The 23,114-nt window shown below is 35.7% G+C and overlaps 1 protein-coding gene across 1 annotated transcript in view; it reads right to left on the reverse strand.

Moving 5' to 3' along the window:
- Positions 1 to 682: 682 nt before the first annotated feature.
- LOC136854022 (uncharacterized) overlaps positions 683 to 23,114 on the reverse strand; it is a 65,268-nt gene continuing 42,836 nt past the window's right edge. Inside the window, exons 3-11 of the mRNA XM_067130014.1 lie at positions 15,220 to 15,344; positions 10,629 to 10,817; positions 7,594 to 7,712; positions 7,000 to 7,153; positions 4,217 to 4,381; positions 3,791 to 3,956; positions 2,935 to 3,081; positions 2,396 to 2,554; positions 683 to 2,162 (exon numbers count right to left, since the gene is read on the reverse strand). Coding sequence (XP_066986115.1) covers positions 2,008 to 2,162; positions 2,396 to 2,554; positions 2,935 to 3,081; positions 3,791 to 3,956; positions 4,217 to 4,381; positions 7,000 to 7,153; positions 7,594 to 7,712; positions 10,629 to 10,817; positions 15,220 to 15,344 — 1,379 coding nt within the window. The 3' untranslated portion in view covers positions 683 to 2,007. The remainder of the gene's footprint in view (positions 2,163 to 2,395; positions 2,555 to 2,934; positions 3,082 to 3,790; positions 3,957 to 4,216; positions 4,382 to 6,999; positions 7,154 to 7,593; positions 7,713 to 10,628; positions 10,818 to 15,219; positions 15,345 to 23,114) is intronic.

The following is a 23,114-nucleotide window of genomic DNA, read 5'->3' on the forward strand; positions in this document are numbered from 1 at the left end:
TTTGTCAACTCCTTACCTTACCTTATCACCCGGTCCAGAAACCCACAATAGGACCCTTCTTCAAATTTTCTTGAGAATCTCTCTTCAAGAACCAAGTTGTCACACTCCCTTCACATACAAACTCGTCTTTATTTTTCTTTTATTGCACTAGTCAAGTTAATTTGTTTGGCAGTCCCATTCTAGAGAGGCAAGTTGTCACACTCCCTTCATGTACAAACTCAAGTCTTTGGTTTTTTAGTCAAGTTCATTTGTTTGGCAGTCTCGTTCCTATTTTTTTAGTCAGGTTTATTTGTTTGGCAGTCTCATTCCTATTTTTTTAGTCAGGTTTATTTGTTTGGCAGTCTCATTCCTATTTTTTTTAGTCAAGTTCATTGGCAGTCTCATTTTTGTAGTCAAGTTCATTGGCAGTCTCATTTTTTTAGTCAGATTCATTTGTTTGACAGTCTCCTTCCTAATTTTTTAGTCATGTTCATTTGTTTGGCAGTTTCATTCCCTCACTGAAAAAGCATGCAAAAATTAGTCAAGTTCATTTGTTTGTCAGTCTCATTCCTACACTGAGAAAGCATGCAAAAATTAACAATCTAGAATTTCCCCTACCCAGTTCAGTATGACATCTTTATGTGGCAGTGTATGTATTGTGTAAAATTAACTTTAAGTTTGCAGGAAAGGTTAAAAATACAAATTTAAATGGTTCATAATTTTATTCTAAATTTAAAGTTTTCCATTTCATAATTTTACAGGATGATGATAATCATCATCACAAATTTTCTACCCCTCAGTATCAGATACAAATATAAAATGAAAAATGAAGTGTTTAACAAAACTGAAAGTAAAAATTATGAATACAAAATGTAGCAAGATGCTGTAATAAAAATTTCATATCATTGACAAACAAAACAATATATATATACTCATTGAATATGCTATTACAGTATAATACAGTTCAAGTCCTCAGTCAAGCAATAACCTGAAATGGATATGTTGAATCTATGACTTTAGCAACACATGTGGATTAGATTGGATTTATTATTAAAGAATTTAATTTTCAAAATAAAATTTTCTCTTAAGAATATACACATGGTAATGAGTAACAAAAAGAAAAAAAAAGTCAAACAGGAATGTACTATACATCAAGACTTTTAACTACATTACCATGAACTCATGAGTGCTTTCAAAAAACTCTACCCATTCCTACGATTACAGCTGAGAGAACTTTACCATCAGATTTTATAAATCAAAATACGTATTAGCTAAACGTCTTGTTTGCGCAATTTTACTTCTTTGAGTATAGCACACAATGAAAAATTCAATTAGCTCATATCAAAAGAAAGCATAGCAGCGGACATACTGTATTCATTACTTACAACAATTGCTAATAGCACTGGCTAGGATGACATTAAAGATTTCACACAGAAATCCTAACTGATATAATGTATATCAGTTTCATGCACACACGGCCACTGACATCAGCACTTTTTGAGAACCTATACATTAAGGTGGCTGAGCAATACAAATGGACATGGGAAACAGAAAAAAAAAATAAATATGGTGGAGTATTTACTTGACAATGATGGAGGCTTGAAAATATATATAAATATGTATACATACAGCACACTTGTTTCCTTAATATGAATCTTTGAAAAAATACTTGAAAATATAACTTCCTAAAAGTCATCCGATAGTAGCGAACTAACTATACGTCTATTTTTGTTTTTTCCTTGTCATACCACATTACAGAAGACTACTGAAGTACCTTATCTACAGTTACCATACATGAGATGGCTATCAACAATATACATTTGACTTAAATTCTGACAATTGATTTTCTACTAAACATTATTCTTAACCCTTCACTCAACAGATGTGATGAAGCAACTTTATCAATAAAAATCACTACACCTTTACATGAATACAAATTCAAAAATTTTAATAATTCAAGAAAATTCCCAGCTTTCATGGAGTTTATTACAATAATTTACTAGCACTGTAAATATACGAAAGCGCCATTTAACCAAACTGGAAGTGGAAACCACCAGGGAAGCTACCGCCACTGAAGCCACCACCTGGGAATCCACCTTGCTGGAAACTGGCATGGGCACCAAAGCCATGACCCCCGTGGTTACCAAAGAAGGCTTGGAATATCTGATTTGGATCAATATCAGCTGCAAAGACAAAACATTGAATAAGTGTCAATTGACAAAACAGCATTTATGCTACTAAAAAAAAACAGAATCTCCTTCAAAATCATAGGAAAGGTACAGGAAAAGCAAGTATGAAGCTCAGTGACTGCTCGAGTATTTACAATAAACATTTATGTGCTCTCTAGCCATCAGTTTCTTTTTACAGTATTACTATATCATACATGACCTGTGAAAAGCACTGAGGTAATACCAACCTTCATGTCCAAAACCACCGTCTGGATCATTAATGTCTTGGCCTCGATCATACATAGCTCTCTTCTTAGAATCTGTTAAAACTGAATATGCTTCCCCAATCTCCTTAAACTTTATTTCATGTTCACGCTTGTCCTTATCACTAGCATTGGCATGGCGATCTGGAAGGAAGAGTACACAAACTCTTTATTCAAAACACACGAATTGAAATATTTCAAAAACTCATACAAAATACAAGAATTGGAATTCAAGTGTTAATTCAAAACACATGAATTGAAGTGAATAACTAGGGATATGAAATTCAAAAGTTAAAAGAAATGTAAAGGTATACAGAGTCATGGAAGAATTTTCCAAAAAATGCCTCAAGAAAGCTATACAGTACATAAACCTTTTTTTGAATTTCTTTAAATGACTACAATAAAGCAAACAAATATCGTTTCAAATAATGTATTCATATTTACTCTATTCCCACATTTGGATCAAGGACAAACTGTCCTAAAAACAAACACAGTAATGACTACTAAAGAAAAATTCACTGTACCTGGATGATGCACCAATGCCATTTTGCGATAAGACTTCTTAATTTCGTCTTCCGATGCATTTTTGCTAACACCTAGAATCTTGTAGTAATCTTTTCTTTTGGAGCGTTTAAGTTGAATTTTGGCCTCGTGTAATAACCGTTTATGTTCTGCAACAAAGTACAAAATTGTGACAATGCCAAATTTAATTGCTTAACAAAATATGTAAGCTCTGCTTGTTATTTGCAATCACACAAAATTCATCATAATGCTTTTATATGTTGAAGTACTATAAAAAAAAATCAATATCCTGAAAAATTTTTTCCTTTCCAAGGCTACTGATTTTAATTATCTCCCAACTCCTGTCAGATGCTAATACCATTTTCTTTTTACAAATTTATCTTGACAGTACTCTAAATAAACAGCTAAATGTTTCCATGTGATTGGCCTCGCAGATATCAAGAACCCATCTAAGTTATGTTACTGTTAAATATAATGCAAAAATATAAGCCTCTGTTAACAACAAACTAATCAACCTTTACAAAATGTGTGTGTACATTCTTGGAAATCATTTAAAGTAATTATTGGCTGCAGTCATTTGAAGGGCCAATTTCATATACCTTAAAAGATTGTTACTACGAAATTGTGATTTTCGATTCCCAAATGTCAATCATAAAATACACAAATTATTCACAGAACAATGGTTGCCTGAAAATAAACCATTATCTATGGACAAAAATACTCATTTACTGTAATTCTAATATTGCTATTTTTACTTCATATTTGACAGAAACAAAGGAAAATAACTTAATGTAACAATGTCTAGAAATTTTTCTAAAATCCAAAAAAAAAATAGTGAAAACATTAAGAACTACCTACCTTGATTTCGATCTAATCGTGTAACTTTTTCATAATCTCTTACAGCCTCTTCATGTTTTTCTAGGGCTTGATAACATTTGGCTCTTCTTAAATAAGCCTTCACATACCCTTCATCTAGATTTATGGCTGCTGTACAATCTTCAATGGCTTCTTCAACTTTATTGAGCTGTAAGAAATTTAAAGTTGATACTGGGGTTGTGAAAAAATGATACAGTAACTCATTATATATTTATACATTAAAAACTCATTTTATGAGAGTCCCAAGGCAAAGCCTTGCTGACAGACTAGAATAAAAAAATATTATGCTTGAGAAATACTCCAAGGTATTTACACTCTTTGAACCAGATATACATCCTGTACACTGGTCATTTTCATGACTAAAGTACTCAAGCAGTGAAAAAGTAACAATGAAACAAAAACAATTACCTTTGAACCAACAGTTGCCCTGTTGAAATATAGTTTAGCATTTGTATTTTTATTGAGGGGATCAATAGCAAGAGCATCTGTGTAAAGGTTAAATGCCTCTTGAAAGCTTCCTCTTTTGAAAGCCTCATTTCCTTCCTCTTTCTTCAGCTTTAAACTCTTTGCTTTCTGTAGAAGAAAAAGAAAGATATTACTGTAGAGCATTAAACAGAACAATTTGGCTTCCATTTACAGTAAATACCATTCAATTAAGTTACATGGGGATCCCTTTATTCACCAACTGCTGACTGAATATTGTACGAATATTTAATGTTTTAAATTTATGACTAATTAAGACACTGTCTGGATTACCATTAATGTATCTTAATGGTCAGCAAGACGTATTTTATTAAAAATTGATCACTAAAGTCTTCTTACCTTCAAAAGCAAACCAGGAAATTTACAATGTATTGACTGACAATTCATCTATTAGTAAGAGTACAGCAAAAAAAAAAAAAAAAAAAAAATACTACAAGGATTGTGAAAAACAAAACAAGTTGCACAGCAAAGATTAAAAAATGTTTGGAAAATTCCAGCATAACTTGAGATTTTATTTTCATTTGTAACCAAACTGGCATGACTTTATCCCAAATAATGACTTGAGTTACAACACTAAAAGAAGTATGCAAGTGAATACTGCTGGGACTGATCTATAAGTGTCAAATCACCAATCTATTTACAATTTAGTAATCCGGTGATTAAGCCCGCTCAGACTGTTACAGAAATAACTGAACAATATCATCAAAGGTATCAATTTCAAAATACACAGAAAACAAGTAATTCCAAGAACCACTGAAATACAGCTCCCCCTCTTACAATACCTTGATAATGTATTTACGATGCAAGTACCTGAAGAATGTGATGAACTTTATGCTATTATAATAACTGTGCTGCCAGTAAATGTTGTCTTTAGCACTCACTGACTTGGATCTGCTTTGGATACACTGCTTCAGGCAAACTTTGAGGTTATTCATATTCAAGCTACTGTACTAACTACTTACAATTGCCTGCTTTGAGAGTACCCAAGGTGATAAACCTTGTCAATACACAATTTGCAGACTGGTATGCTAAGTATATTGCTACATTTCTTACAAAAAATAGAAAACCTTACATTTAAAATAAACTAGAAACCTTGACATTTAAAATAAAGTTGACCACTATATAATGATATAGATGAGAATGTTTGCCTCTGAAAACACAATTAGCCTATAACTGTGGACTAAGTAAGAGCTCTTTCAAAGCTGCACAGATTACAGTAAAGTCATAAATATACGACTTGTGAGAAAGTTTATAATGTGGTTATTACTGAAAGACTGACTGGTATATTAATGAAACATGCTGTCTGAATAACAATACTTAAAAAATCCACGTGTATGAAATGTTCAAAATTTTCTAAATTATCAATGAATAATCTTTCCTCCCTTTATATCTTGTAGTAATCTACGGCATAGGTCTGAGTACAAAAACTATTGGCATAGATTTGTCTATTCCACTGCCTACTGTGTACATAAGCACTGATGTACAGTCTTCAAGTGTTCTACTGATCAAGCTTTTTGTATACTATTTGAAGCACTGTATTGTTTTATTCCTACAGCAAATATAAAAAAAACAAAGCCAACCCACAAGTTTCCCTTTTGACAAAACCAGTAATAACTTATCCAGAAATGGCAGAACCCATTATTTCTTGAAAACTATAGTAATAAGTTGCATTGTACTGAAATTTATCAAAATCCATAAATAAGCTAGTTCTGAAAATTTCATCCATTTAATACAATACTTTTGTATAACATTTTTATACTGGAGTACTTTAAAACATTTCACTCAATTTAAATTAAACACTTATCACTGTTTAAATTAAGTCAATAATGGGTAAACTAAGTAAGTAATGGGTATGCTCACGATAATTAGAAAGCATACTCATCCACTGAAACAAACCATTGAACTATTTTTCACAAGATGACTTGGAAATGTGGTCTAGTTACATTACAGGTATTTTAATATCAAGATCATTCACAAGCTTTACTACTTTACAGTTTGAAAATAGGTTCAGATTTTTCACCATTAAAAACCTGACCAATAATGAAGTATACAAACAAATATTAAACAAGTAACCGTAACAATTACAATTTGTTTTTCTGTATGTGGCAATCGCACACTCTCCATGATCTTAAAGGAAGAATGTCGGCAAGCCACAAATTGTTATAAGCTCATGTCATTAACTGAAACAACTACTTAATGCTACAGTATGAATGAGCTTATCAAATCTTTACCTTGAACTTTTCTTTACAATATTCTTACCTATCCTCTACACAGAATCTACTGAAATGTCTATATAGTTCATCCGAAGTAAGCAATGCCCTGCTTGTAACTTAAAAATAAAATATTACAGGAGGAAATAATTGTTTCCACAAATGCAATTTGATGTTAATCCACCCTTTCTTCAGGTAGGTTCCTTTGCTTAAAACTGGATATGTACTGTCACATGCACATTTTCCTGTAATTCATGCTTTAGCTTTGTATTAATAAGAGACTGTTCGCAGTTTTCATTGGTGCAGGAATGAAAGTATTTTCCTTCCCTAAATGTTACAGTACAACAGATCTCAGAAAGGGGACAGAGGATGATGATATTGCTTTACCATTTATATATATAAATTTTTAAAATTTACAAAATTTTTTAAAACTTAAGCAAAATAAGTCCAATTCTTGTTAGAATTTCAAGGATAAAATGAAAAAAAGCTTGAACCTACCTTGTAAATATCACGAGCCTTTTGGTGATCAGGTGCTAATCGTAAAACATGTTGGAAGTGATTGAATGCTGCTTCTGGATTATCCTGATAGTATAAACACATACCCCTGACATATATGGCATCAGCATTTCCACTGTCAAACTGCAGAATCTCACTGAAAAGAGGAAATTTCATGAAGTCCATTTTCAAAATTTCTGGACATCTAAAGTTAATGGTAAATGTACTCGTGTATTGACAAGAGTTAACAATGCTTGAATAAAAATTTTCTATAAAGGCAAAATACAGCTAATGAGTTAACAATACTTAAAATTTTCTATAAAAAGAGGCAAAATAAAATACAAAAAAATTATCACAAAAAATACTACCTAACCACTATGCAATCACTCCACTCATCAAACAACTATATTAGAGACTAGCAGTAAAAGATTCTAGTTCATTAGCATCTGAAAATTATCAGTTAAAATACAGCTTCTTTTCTGATTCTCAGCATTAGTAACTCGAAGAAAGTTAATCCTTAATCAAGAAAACTGAAGTATATAAATCTGCCATGCATTAAAGAGAGCATTCAAAGGTTAAAGCTCTTAAGTCACTTACTTGACCATTTCTTGTGCGTCTGCAAAACGTTGTAGAAAAACTAAATATTCAGCTTTGGTAATTTTAAGGCTCCTGCAGCCGACAGCCTGATCTAACGCTCGATCTAAATGGAATATAGCCTGAAATGAAATGAAAACCCATGTTACTGAACCTCACTCATTATGTTTTTAGTCTAAAAATGACTAAAGTAAAGCTATTAATTTAAGCTGATTAGTTCAGAACACACACCAGTAAACTATTCAAGGACAAGCTGCCATGAATGAACGCCTTAAATTTTCTAAAAACTACTAATATCTGCAGTAAATTACGATGCCTAACTTACTACAGAACCCTTGAAATTGTGATCCACCTATAATTGCTTAAACCAAGAATGTAAAGTACTGTACCGTCCCAGATATCAAACTAATTTTCTCCTATACACTACCTAAGCCCAAGTGTTTGTGAATGTTTACCTGACTATTATAGGCTGTGGGTATTCTATCCCTAATACATATAATTTGTTCACATGTAATTGCCTTTTCTTACAGAGCATTGTGCTCAAAACTACAAAATACTGCATAAGCACATTGATGTATCCATATGAAAATGAACAACCAAATTTTAAAACTTGGGTGAGTATGGGACACAGCTGAACTATTGTGCAATATCCAACCAATCAGGTTCTTAATCATTTGAACCTCTAAGTTTTTCAGAATTTTTACCAATTGCTGTGATGTTCAATTCATGCTTTCCACCAACTGAGAATGGTAAACCATTTTAGTTAGCAGTGATGAAGAGCAATTAACCAAATGTTTGCTGGTATTTCATATTCTATTTTAATACTGCCCCATACTAAACTACTTTGTGTTCCTCAGCTTCTCTTTCAATTCCTGTACCACTCATAATTTATGACCCCCGTACAAGAGTAGTCCCGTCGGTGCACCTCTTTGCAGCATCCCTTCGGCCCCTAATTGCAACTCCTTTTCATTCCTTTTACCGAACTTCCATTCATATTCTCTTTCTTCCATCTTACTTTCCACCCTCTCCTAACAATTGTTTCATATTGCAACTGCGAGGTTTTCCTCCTGTTACACCTTTACAACCTTTCTACTCTCAATTTCCCTTTAAGCGCTGAATGACCTAATACTGTAGGTCCCAGAGCTTGGCCTTTGGCCAGAATTCTATATTCCATTCCATAGTCCATAATTTATGACTTAAAATAACTTTATGGAGTTTTGTAACTGACAAATGTGTTAATAATACAAAATATATTGTGTCCTAGTAAATGAACTGTGATATGGTTTATGCATGGATTGGTCCATAAGAAACAAGACTGTGCATTCCTAAAGTGATCTAAAAATAATAAGATTTTTTCGATAAGAGTAAAAAAGAAAATGGGATAGTTTTGGTTTCTCTATGCCTCTCTTCACATTAGAGTGAAGTTGAATAGTTAACTTTCTAGGAAATACATAACTAATGATTATCAATATAAAAAACAGTGAAGCCCAATGAAGACTACTTTCTTCTGGGTTTTGAACAACAATTAAGTCTCCACTGTGCAATTTGTAAGGTTTTGTCCAGCACTTTTATGGGAAAATTCAACTTCAGTGGGGCATTCCACTGTCCACACAAGAGTCCAGGGGCTCCTATCAAATCTCAAAATGTGACCTATAATACTGTACATTAGTTTGTGTTTGAGAAGGCAGTGAGGGAGATTTAAAGTTTTCTAATAACCCAAATGTAATAGTTCCAAGGATCAAATTAAAAAAGAATGGTTGGTTAAAAGAAAGCAAGCCGCTGCTTTCATAAACACTACAACGCAGGTTAGAAGAGCCCAGTCAATCTTCATGTTTACCCCTTTCTTCTACCTTACTCTTCTACTGTAAGCACTTACTTACCCAGCATTTTTTTCACCCCTTTGTTGTACAGTCGACCCCCACTTATTTGCGGTTCCATTTTCGCAGACTTACCTATTCGTGGATTTCTCTATGGAACATATATACAAATTATTCGCGGAAAATTCGCCTATTCGCGGAATTTTTCATAGAGATAAATTCACAAGTTACTGTATTTTCATATAGTTTTTGTGAATATATGTACTTTTGGTGATAACACTATTAAATATTCAGGTAGGCATTTTTAGAGGGTTTTTTGGAGTTTTTAACGATCAAAATAGGCAGTTATAAGCATTTTTAGAGGGGTTTTGAGTATTCACCGATTTTAGCAATTTGCAGGGGGTAGTGGTATGCAACCCAAGCGAATACCAGGGGTCGACTGTATTATTTTCTTGTTTCTTACTTCACTTTTCAATAATTCAGGATATTTTGGCCAACAATACTGAAAAACTTTACTATTTATTATGTCTAACTGCTATATTTTATGAGAGGGCCACATAAAGAAAAAAAGAAATCCTATGTTTTGAGAGAAAGGACATGGCAGATACCAAAGAGTTGCTAATGGGAAGAACACTTTTGTGATGATGCAACCAAGATAGATCTACAGGCAAGATAGATCTACAGGCAGTCCCTGGTTTATGACGGGTCCGGCTTATGACGTTCCGAGGTTACGACGCATTTCAAATATATTCATCAGAAATTATTTCCCGGTTTACGACGCATGTTCCAGGGTTATGACGCGTCGTACGCCGATCCGACGGAAGAAATATGGCTCCAAAATGGCAGAATAATCAAAATTTGGTGGTTTTTTTATGAAAAACTCAATAAAAATGCAGTTTACATCATTTTCAATACACCCAACGCATTAAAAGTAAGGTTTTCTTAGGATTTTTGACGATTTTTCGGTTTACGATGATTTTTGGTTTATGACGCGACGTAAAAGCGGAACCCCCGTCGTAAACCGGGGACTGCCTGTATAATCAAATTTTCAACAAAGGAATTTGCTACCTACATAAAAACCTTATCAAACTATTAAAAAATTTCTTAAAAGTAATTTTTTTTAAACAGCCTATAACTGTTCAAAGCAGAGCTCTACTTTTGAGGAATATGCATGCTTCTTGCGAAGTTCTATGAATAATGAAAAATATACAAAATACTAACTGTTCTGTAGTCAGCTTTTTCAGTTGCCTTATTCACTTCGTCTATACACCTTAAGAGAGCCTGAGCATTATTCATTTCGTCCCGTACACTCCTGTTGTTGGGTTCAAGCTCTCCTGCTTGCCGTAGAACTGATAATGCAGCATTCGCATCTCCTAATGCTATGTTACACTTTGCCACACGGAGGTACCCCTGAAAATTGATTACAAATTAGAGTTGTAAAGGAAAAATATAAATTTTCATAATAAAATTTATTATTTGGATACTTACCTACTGTTAAAGACAGCTTATATCTCCGCGCCGATAGGCAAGTCAGCATTCAAACACGAGATCAAATGACTAATGCACCTATTTTCCACCTAGTGTGTTTTGAATGTTTTAGCTCGTCAGAATCCTCCTTGGCAGGCCACTAAGTTGTGGGAAGGCTAGGTGGGGTCTACTTTAGCAGTAGGTAAGTATCCAAATAATAAATTTGTATTTGGGAAGAATCTTACCTACAGTTAAAGATAGCCGATTACCACACTGAGAAGAGGATGGTAGTTAGTGAAGCTAGACAAAATCCACTCAGCCACTGAGCTCAAAGTTTCTTGCATGAAACCCAAAACATTCTCACCTGATCTGGAATCCTTTCTGAATCTTACTGCCTCCAGAAGTTGGATTTCATTCAAGAAGCAAGGCTCTCGTATGTGTGCAGCAAAGAGCAGCCTTGTGAAGAAAACCACTTCAAGTCAGCCAGAATGAAACAGAAGCAGCATGAGGGGACCCCTGTGCCTGGGTCCAAAACCCCTATAAAACGAGTCACTAAAAATATCTTTATGATATACAGTATGGGTATGCTCCTATACAATGTATGTACCTTCATGCTCCCTAAAATATTAAAATCCAGGATTCAAAACAAAAAGCCTAAAAGATTGCTCTTTCTTCAGTTCAGGAAAAGACTAACCGCTACTAGTATCAGACTAAGGGCTTTAATACTTTCAGACACGATTCTGCATACTTAAGGTAGTGAGCGGCAAAAGCCAAATTGCACTTCTGCTGCACAGCATTAATCCCATCCTCAAGCAACAAATTGTCATACAACTAAATGAAGTTGCAACAGCTCACACATTATGAATTTTTACTAGACAGCCTCGTATTCTTTGAACAGGTTAACTTTGCCTATTCCAGGCTTAACCTATCCAAGTAAGTTTTAATTACCCCAAGAGGCATTTCCTCTTCTTCCCTACCAAAAAGGTTAAATTGGAATTCTTAGAATTCTCTAAAAAACTCAGCCTAAACATCATTCTCAGCTCTAAGGCAAAGAGATAAAATACCACTCCCTTCACAACAGCCTTAACAAGAGTGCTTGCAATACATTTACTCTTTTTAACTGCTAACTAAAAGAGAGTCATAGTAAATACTTCAATGGAATTCACTCCACAGATAAAATTTAGGACTGCATCTAAATTCCAGAAAGATACTGACACAAAGTTGTAGGGGTTTAAATCTCAAGTGATCTCAACACCTTAAGTCAGTGCAATCCACGCAAGTAGTTATAAGAGGACTCCCTGAGGGTTACAAACCCAGGAGACAAATTCAACAAAAAGTCACCGTAATGGGCATTTTTTTGGGGGAAAAAATCCTCAACAAAAAGTCAAAGTGTTGGGCATTTTAGGAGAAAAAAAAAATCAACAAAAAGTGACCATGATGAGCATTTTAGGGAAAAAAAACCCTGTGTTGTTTGCTCTATTTCCCCTCACAAATGTCTCAAACAGGGTAAAGGGAGGTAGAACAGAAGGCAGCCCTCCTACAATCAGTACCCTAATGAACCTGCATGGGCGTGTGTCCACGTTTTGAAATTGTTCACTTTGAAAAAAAAAAATGAATGCTAAGAGTATAGCAGGAATTTCTTTTAGTTTTAATAAGGCTTTATGTAATATTCAAGTTAACAGAACTGCATTCATTCGAGTTTTTTGTATCATTTACTACCATTTTTCTGAATATTAAAATATCTAAAAATTGCAAAATATTGCAATAATGATTTAACTTTTCTTTGTAAATAATTTTAGCAAAATATGTTTAATATGAGCTTACTCCATGGCAAATAACACAAGATTTTTAAAATTTTGATATTTAAAAAAAACTATGAAAAATGGTCAATAACTGCCATAAAAACCAATTCTGAAGGAAAATATGGCCATATCTAAATAGAAGGAATAATTATCACTGATTTTTTGGGGGGGTAAAACGACTTTTTTTTAAGAAACCAAGATCTTCCCGGGCCTCTGCAGCTAAAAGTTTAGCGCCTGTATCATAAGAGCGCCCGAGTTCGAGAAAACTTACGAAACGCGCTCTAACTGAAGGAGAAAGCTTGGGTTCTCTTTCTCCAAATAGGTAAAGGGCGGCCAAATACTCGAAGGCAACCGAGACCTACTCTTTGCATAGTATCTTTTCTCGACTAAATGAGGCTAAAGAGAAGCCCAAGTGCGCTCCGATTTCAACTCTTCGTCCGCCTGAAGGCGACAGCAGGGGGTACCCGTAAAGCATCGGCGACTCAATGAAAGGGAGACAAGGGAAAAGCAATCTGAAGCGACTCAGCTTGGTCAACACTACATAGTCAGCTGAGCTTAGTCAACAATACATAGTCAGCTGAGCAAATCGAAGCGCCAAAGAAAACGGGAAATGTTGGGAGGCGAGGAGAAATTACAACGACTCTCCCCGGGTCTCCCGCCTCGTCCGAAAGCGAGTCGGCAAGCTTGGGAGCATTCCAGTACGCACATCCTTGGAAAGCTAAGTGGCTGGAATAATATCTAACCTGTTAACAACAGATGAGACTGTAACCATGGTAGGACTGGAAACAAACATTAATCGAGGCCGACAGACGAAGAAAAACCAAGTAATGAACGAACAAGTGCATTTCCACACACACACAAAAGGAGAGAGGGCATAGGCTGGCAGACAAGGGTTTAGAATGAGCAATAGGTGATGAGATTGGTGAAACAATCGACATACCAGAATAAGAACAACACTGTCCATATCAATACAAATTGTCCTATCGTTGCTTCAACCGCATACTTGGTACCGATGTATTAAACGCAGAGCGTGAAAAACGGTTCCCTGGAAGCGGACTCTTATAGGGGAACGCGAAAATGATCGCAAACAATGGAGGGAGAGTGGGGTAGACGGGTCCCTAAACCAATTCTACTACCCAAAATAGGGTTATGTCCTGTTCTAACTTCTCAATACGCTTTTCCTGAACAGAACGGGGAACGGAAGGCAGAGCTTGCGAGTGAGTCTTAGCACTAAAGCAAAGGAAACCTAGACTCAGTAAGAATAACCACAGACGAAAGAACCTGGAGAAGTGGGAGAAATGACAATTTGGTCACCAGACCCAACTTGTTGCTTTTGCAGTCTAGCCTATCTGCTTCCCTTCTCTTCCTATACTAACGACCTTAAGCAGAAAGTCTTTCGAAAACCCGTACTTCCTCTGATCTATTCCCAAAATTACACTTGATACCGCTGCAGCCGGCACAAACAGAGTGTATCTCCTAAAAAAAATAAAAATCAACATCCTGCTAGCACAGTAATCATTCATACAGAACCTGACGCTTTTAGCCTTGACTCCAGTGGAAGGCACCCTAGGAAAAATAAACATACAGTACCGTGATAGCTGCAAACAGCCACAACCATGAAATATTAACAAGTGTCTATACACAATGGTAGCAAGAACTCTGACTGAAACACACGAACACACCTGGTGGAGAAGTGGTGTACTAGACAGTCATCCGGAGACCCATTCGATCTTTTGTTTGAATGTCGACCCGGCTATCGGAGCGGAGATATAAGCTATTATCTATAACAGTGGGTATGATTCATCCCAAATTAATAATGGTAGGCAATTCTGTAATGACCATAACTTACTAACTTTCAAGTAACATTTTACATCAGTTTTTCTAAGAAATGTTTCGTTGATTCCAGTCTTTCCTAGAAAGATAACTGGATCCATGGCACAACTGATCCTTTGTAACAATAAGTATTTACAACCACTTAAACTAATATTTATGTTATTACTTTTCATTAATATTTCATCTTTATAGTTTTGTAAAAAGAAATACTTGATACATAAGTGTTACGTATTATTTGACTTCTATACGAGAAATGAAAATGTTAAAATAATATCTAGACCACAAATGCCACGATATTTTCAAGCTTCTCTGCCCCGAGAGAGAGAGAGAGAGAGAGAGAGAGAGAGAGAGAGAGAGAGAGAGAGAGAGAGAGAGAGAGAGAGACTCCATAGGGGTCATTAGTATATAATACAAAAACACAGAGGGAAAATGAGTAAATTAAGGGTGGTAAGTGAAAAAAAATATAAGATAAAAGAAGCAAATAAAACTGTTTCAGGGTTAACTTCAACAAACTCTCTCTCTCTCTCTCTCTCTCTCTCTCTCTCTCTCTCTCTCTCTCTCTCTCTCTCTCTCTCTCTCTCTCTAAATCAATCAAAAGTGATCAGTTACAGGCTGACTCCTTGATCACAGTTACAGGCTGACCTCGTAGGCCCATGAAATCCTCAATGAGGATGAGTGTCTAAAGGTTGCTGCACTGGTTTTGGCCTTACCTTGACGAAGGTGGTGTCTAGACGAACGGCCTCTCGAGCATCGTTAAGAGCGTCATGATACTTTCCAAGCATCATGTAACATGCTGATCGGTTACTGTAATATGCTGCACAGTCTGGGCACAGGTCTGAAACAAAACAGCAACATTAATTCATTACACAGCAATTATCCTGAATAATTAGGTTGAAAAATTAGCCACAGCTACGAAAAACAATGAAAGTCGAACATCAAATCTAGTTGGTCAAAGTGATTAAGGTCAAGTGACTATTGGGTATGAAGGGCAAAAAATCATTTAAGAGAGTCACTACAAATCGTGTTCACCGAATTATTAAAAATGCTTGCCCTTATGAGGTTACATCTGGCATTACATACGTAATGAAACTGCAGTCAGCAATTCATGGAAAAAATCCTAGTACTGTATACAGCTGCCTGACTGTATGCACTTTTGACAAGATAAAAAAAAAGTCTAAAAAAAATTTAACACATCATCATAAATGAGGCGTGCTATGCTAAAACCCACGTTCGCCATAAGTTGGCAATTGTGCATCTGGAAAGCTCTGTCCTTCTTCTCTCGGATGGTATAAAGCGAGTACAGAATTTGGGTCAGGAAGATGGTTGAAAGTCCTATTGAAGCAACATAAGATTTTGACCCTTAAAGCTCGTTTTCACCACTTTTTAAAAATGCGGTGAGTGTGGGTTTTAGCGTTGGATGCCTCAAAAACACAATTTTGGTAAAATGAGTTCCATTAATCATTAAAACAATTCCAATTTGAGGAAAGTTTAACAGCCAAAAAGAATACCTTGCAAACTGCCCGTTCCTCATTCCATTAGTCGCTTTTATTTTTTCCACATCAATCTTTATTGACATTACTCATACTAAAGCTTTTAATGATGTTTGCTTGGCAACTAAAAGGTTCACTGGCCTTAATGAAACTTCCATTACCTCCGACGCTACACAAACCCTCACTATTTTCTCGTCCTTTTTTGCTTCTTCCATATGCCAACATTTAGAAAAATCAGAGTTGTTGCCGCTACACACCTTATGGTCAAAAGAACACTGTAGGTGTAGGGTTATTCAATGTATACGTGTATGCATATCATCAGAACAAGCAAGACTGGCATCATGTGTGTGTATGTGTGTGTAGGACACGAACAGCAAGTAGTCATTATTAAGTAATAATTTATGGGAAATTTTCTCTCTCTCTCTCTCTCTCTCTCTCTCTCTCTCTCTCTCTCTCTCTCTCTCTCTCTCTCTCTCTCTCTCTCTCACACACACACACAATAAAAGCTTCATTTCATTACTAACTTCCACACTTCCAATTTTCGAAAGGAAGTTTTGGTAAAAGCCATAACGACGAAAGTTTGGCCAGAAAGCAATCAGGCTCAATGCAACAACCTGTGTGACAAGGAAAAGGAATTTTATCACTGTAAGAAAAATGTCAGAATTGCATGGATACCTCAGTGCCCTGCAATAAAAGAGAGGGAAGCATTCCCCAGAGTACCTCAAAAGTCAGTCATAAAGAAGATTTACCTATGTTTTTCTTTCGTGTTCTTCCTCTGGACAAAATACAACTTCTTTTAAATTTAAAATGTACAATGTGCCCTCGAGGGTATTGGGCTCTTCACAAACAATCAGTTACACCAAAAGAGGCGCAAAAAAAAAAACTTAAGCAGCATACAAAGAGAGAGTCAAACTCGAGGTTGCAAGAGCAATTTGGTAAAAGGTAATTACCCATAAACATTTTGGCCATCAATATACGGTAATGAGCTCAAATAATTAGTATAATTTTGTTACCATACACAAAAAAAATCGCCCATTAGAGAAAAAAATATATATTACACAAATTTTTTATTACAAATCTTACTCAAAATCAAAGCTACCTCGGCAATCATTGTTCAATGTGATCTGCCTTGTCTAGATCTTCGAAACTGGTTCAATCAATTGTATACCGTTGTTAAAAGCAAGAAAAATGAAGAAAGCCAAAGTTGCTGTTTCCGACTTCATTTTTTTACCACACAGAAGTTCATAATTAATGGTTTTACTTATAAACTTCATCAAGCTAACCAAATCATACACTGCCTCGTTTACCCCTCCTGGCTGTGTTAATCATTCGTGAGTTTCCTCTGCATTCTTACCAGTGTCCTTGGCGGTATTCCTCCAGGCATAGCAATCAACCGACTGTTCCTTAGCGGGCGTGGAACTGGCTGGTGGCAGGCTGATGGGCGTTCGTGAGAACCGCGAACATTTCCTAGCCGCCAAACTTCGCACGTTCCACTTCGTTCGTCTCATGACTTCACGAATTTCCCTCCTTTCTACAACTTCCGAACACCAACTACCACAAGATCGCATCAACTCTCACAGAGATAGGTCACTGACATCAAAGCACTGAATTACTACTCTTGGAAATTCACGACTAGTTTCATTTTCTTTCCGTATTTTCTAATTCACACCAGTTCCACTTTGAGCTTTCAATTTCATCTTCGCAAATTGACCATTGTCTATTATTACTTTTTTGATTGGCGTTGATCCATTTCCAGTCCAGCTGTTGGGTTTAGATGATCTCTTTAGCTCCCCTTGGTAATGGAACATAAAACGATGGTTATTCTTCTGTGACAGTCTAAACGATCCATTATCACTCTATAAGTTATTCTGGGAAATCACGTTCGTTAAAACTTCGATTAATAAATATAAAAAAAAAATCGACGAAGCCTAAGCCATCAACAGGAGCATTGCTAAAGATGCCCAAGAACTGGACAGGGCAAGTCGTCTCAGTGTCTAATGCATCTGTTTTTGCAACCATCTGATAGTTCTGATGTCAACAAAACCAAACATCATATAACTCGGTACAATACAGTTTAACAAACCAATCCCCCGGCCCCCATCTATATTTTAAATTTAACGAAATACAGTTCCATCACAAACATGTACCTGTAAAAACTTGAAAAGCCAACTAGATACTTTTACAACATTGTAACAATTTTACTTTTAAAACTTTTCATGCGATCTCAAACGTCATATACGGTTTTAAGGCTCATTTAGACTTACTACAGTTTCATCTTTTATCAGTGCTCAATGTTCCTACTAAGGTTTTATCTTTTTCTCCTCATACGGCATTCTCTTCTGAAAATGATTCGGAGTAGAGTCCTAATCTTTAGAGTCCTCTACTCTTTAGTCACACTCTTTAGAGTTCTCTACTCTTTAGTCATACTCTTTAAAGTTCTCTACTCTTTAGTCATACTCTTTAGAGTCCTCTACTCTTTACAGTCCTACTCTTTAGAGTCTTCTACTCTTCAGAGTTCTCTATTCTTCAGCCCAACTCTTTAGAGTCCTCTACTCTTTTTTGTCCTATTCTTTGTCTTTTCCTTATTATTCCTGGCCTTGAGTCTGATCTTCAGATACGGTAATAAAGTTGCCGTTCGCCCACCGACTTCTGCACTGTAAAAAGTGTAAATTGCTACTTTCTCATCAATTAAACATCTGTCGCACTTCAATGACGAACAACTTTAATCCGATTAACGAATCCGATCTGGAAGTTAAGCCTGACATCTATCTACTGGCGAAAACCTTCACCTACATTTCTCCGAGCCCAAAGGCCAGCGATTCTACTCATTAGCCTACACCCCTGGGCGACGACTTCAACTGCTTGGAACTCGGGAACCCTTACTCGAAGTTTCTCTCCACTGTTTTGGTCTATCGAAACGGAAACATCAAAGTTCTTATCATATTCACACGCTTTATCTCCGCGCTATAAAGAAAACTTATAAATGTATCAATGGTATTGTATTCGTTTTGAATACATCTTCGTTAGCACCAATGTGCAGTAAATGTGCCTCACTGTCGAATTTACTCAGTTCCTGAGGTCCTTTGTTCCTCACACCGTTGGACTGTGGAACAGTCTCCCAGAGGATGTCGTGCAATTGAAATTTCAGAAATGCAAACGAAGATGCAATGCATTACCACCCTAATACTATTCTCCTTGCATTTTAATACATTTTTATCTATGTATTAATTTATCAAATTATTTTCTTTAAGCAGGATCTCTTCTTTCTGTATTTCCCTTTACCCATTCTTACTTTTTCCTAATGAACATCATATTCTTTGGAAGCTTGAATTTCAAGTCAATGGCCCCCCTGTAGGCTTGTTCCATATGAATAGGGTTCATCTTCTGATTAATAATGATAATAATTACATTGTAATCTTTATGAATACAGTCTTCGTTAACGAACCTCACAGTTACAGAATTGGGCAATTTCTGTCCCTTCCATTTCAGCATGCAAGCAGGGTTCGTTACTTGAGCAAGAAAACCTATTTTTCTACGATAAAGTAATCGTACCAGAAGCATGCTAAGGGGGTGATACGTGACTAATCAACAAATTCAAGATCTTCAAAAAAAAAGTTGTGCAATAAAATTCAAGTTCTAAAAAATAAAAAAGTTGCGCAATAAAAATTCAAGATCTTCAAAAAAGTTGCGCAATAAAAATTCGAGATCAAAAAAAGAAAGTTGCGCAATAAAAAATCAAGATCTTCAAAAAAGTTGCGCAATAAAAATTCAAGATCTTCAAAAAAGTTGAGCAATAAAAATTCAAGATCTTCAAAATAGTTGCGCAATAAAATTTCAAGTTCTTCAAAAAAAAGTTGCGCAATAAAATTTCAAGTTCTTCAAAAAAAAAGTTGCGCAATAAAATTTCAAGTTCTTAAACAAAAAGTTCGCAATAAAAATTCAAGATCTTAAAAAAAAAAGTTGCGCAATAAAAATTCAAGATCTTCAAAAAAAGTTGCGCATAAAAATTCAAGATCTTCAAAAAAAGTTGCGCAATAAAAATTCAAGAGCTTCAAAAAAAGTTGCGCAATAAAAATTCAAGATCTTCAAAAAGTTGAGCATTACATCTTTTTACAGAAAAAGCATGAAAATCACGCCCATACACCCCCCGCATACGGCAAGGGTGAGCGTGTGAAACAACTAGAGATCAGGCACGGCACGAGAGAGAGAGAGAGAGAGAGAGAGAGAGAGAGAGAGAGAGAGAGAGAGGGTTCTCGTCATCGCAGAGGAAATGACAGAGGTGCCTCTGACTGCAAGGTCACCGATCGAAGGTAAACTAAAACGATTAAATGACATTTAGAAAAGTGGGCACGCCTGGCCCAAGAACATTAATAGTTGACCACAGAACATGAAAAATGTAATCTTAATTCCTCTATCGTTATCAGAAACTGAATGGTACATTGAAGAAAAAAAAAATTAGCAGGAACTTAAAGATGTTCCATTACACAGCAAAAAAGCTTTCCAAGCCGCTATCATTACCAGGAGGCTGACTGGATTTAACAGCACTCCTTCCCGGCTACGTCATTTTTCATTTAAAATTATCGTCACTTAGCCTCCCACCTGTAAATCCTGAGGCTACGATCACAGGGATAGTTTGTTTCCCGCCCACAAAATGAACTGAGTAAAATATACACAAACAACAAACTGAAAGATGATTATGAGAGGAGGGACGGACACCAATCCTCCCTTTAAAAAAGCCAACGTTCCCCCTACCCTTATCCTGGAAGCCACTATTATGGAAATGACCCAATTGCATCGACACTCACGCAGACAATCTCAATACCCCCTTTATAATCCCTCTTTGGCCGATAATAACCCTCTCTCTCTCTCTCTCTCTCTCTCTCTCTCTCTCTCTCTCTCTCTCTCTCTCTCTCTCTCTCTCTCTCCAGGGAGGGCAAAGGCCTCTCGACCAAAAAGCTCTGTGCCTCGAGACGCCACATGATTTTCAGTCTTCCAGTGAATTCAGTCTCGACTCAATCAAGGAGCGATTATGGGGACGACACGGGAACTTGTAGCAGGAGACGAGAATGCGTCGCAAAGATTTCGTCCAATGGAATGTACTATCAAACAGCTAGAATCGTAATAAACAATAAATCTTGATAACGTGATCGCATGAAGATTACAGTTCAAAAGAATTGTATTCTAATGTTTTGAGGTTGCTAACAATGGGCAGACAGAAAGGAAAATATGGCAGACAGAAAAGAAAATATAAACAGCTCAAATAACGATAATGAATGCTTCCATTTCACATCAAAGCCACAATATTAAAAAAAAAATGGAAAATGATAAATGACGAACGGAGAATCTGTCAAAATTCAACATGCGTTCGTGCTGACAAACTTTATGCCATAAACATATCTTTATATTAAGCGGTGATATCAACACGGGGATAATGCTAAATTGATGAAAATTAACTTTGTCCAAAAAACGAGGGCGTAGAAAATTTTGGGAACATTTAAAAGTACTTAGGGTTATAGGGGCAACAAATGGTTCTTAGCCACGTAAAAATAAATCTAATCCTTCGGGCCAGCCCTAGGAGAGAGCTGTTCACCAGCTCAGTGGTCTGGTTAAACTAAGATAGATATATATATATATATATATATATATATATATATATATATATATATATATATATATATATATATATATATATATATATATATATATATATATATATATGTATTTCTTTTATAGGGCAACGACGGCAATCTATTCGTGATACAAGTATTTATTGGTGTTTGGGAATGAGATTGGGGGCGAATATAAAAAATGAACGAGCATGATTCAGGATGTCAACTGCTAAACGAAAATCGCTAAAAATTCATGCATATATAGAAATAAACCCACTGAAAATTTCACATAACATCCGTAATGTACTAGAAACACAGCAATAACAACAGTACTCATTATTTTTTTTCTAAAATACAGCCCAACACAAAAGGAAGGCCACTGAACTTTGTTTTGTTTACACAATTCCACACTTGAGGTCCACGGCCCTTAAGAAAGCGCTCGACTTCTAGTTTTACACTGTACAGTGTTATATTACATCGTAATTCACTCGAGTTCTAGTTTTACGATGTAAAAGTTTTATATTACACTGTAAATCGCCAGAGTTCTAGTTTTACGTTGTAAAAGTTTCATATTGCATTGTATAGGACACGAACGTACAGAATGCAGGGCCGTTACACGTCCACTGGGACAAAGAGATGTTCCCGTTCTGCGAACTTGGGGAAAACACTGAATGACTCACAGAGGAGAAGCCGACCTCTTGACCCTTACTCCATAACCCGCCCCTACTCACTCCCCACCGTCCCAGGTGACGCGCATGCGTATCGAAAGATTATCCCAGTCCCTCCACCATCTCGGGTAATGCGCATGCTTATCAAAAGACGACCGGTTTTCGTTCATGATTTATTTCATAATTTCCTTTCTCTTACATTACGGTATGCCCAATATATTTGGATTTCAATTTTATTTTTAAACTGGACATAAAAAGTCAGTATGTTTCACTGCAAATATCATATCACATTGATACTCACTAATTTCCTTCATAATTTCATTCATAATTTTTTTTCTCTTACATTACGGAATGTCCAAAATATTTGGATTTCACGTTTCGACAAAAATTGGGCATAAAAATATAATTAAATATATTTCACTGCAAATATTATCACATGGATAACCATTAATTTTCATTCGTGATTTCTTTTCTCAAAATATGCCCAAATATTTGGATTTCAAGTTTTAACGAAAGGACAGTAAAAATATATATATATATTTCGCCGCAAATAAGATATGACATTGATAATCATTAACGTAAGCTTTTTATGAGAACGCGTCCGAATGGCTTTAAAATTATGTACCCACCTTTCTCCTTTTAGGTAAATAAAAAAGCAAAAATTCTTACAATGCGAAAAAACATACTGAAATAACAGATAGCAACAATTAGCAAAGCCGAGTCAGTCCTGCCTGTCTTTTCCATACTCCTTTATCTCAGACCTTACTCGATAAGACTCGAGGGAACTTAGCTACAGCAACTTAGCAAATAGAGCGTCATTCAATATGAAGCAACTTGA

Source organism: Macrobrachium rosenbergii, chromosome 28 (assembly GCF_040412425.1).
Source record: "Macrobrachium rosenbergii isolate ZJJX-2024 chromosome 28, ASM4041242v1, whole genome shotgun sequence".
Lineage (NCBI taxonomy): Eukaryota > Metazoa > Arthropoda > Malacostraca > Decapoda > Palaemonidae > Macrobrachium > Macrobrachium rosenbergii.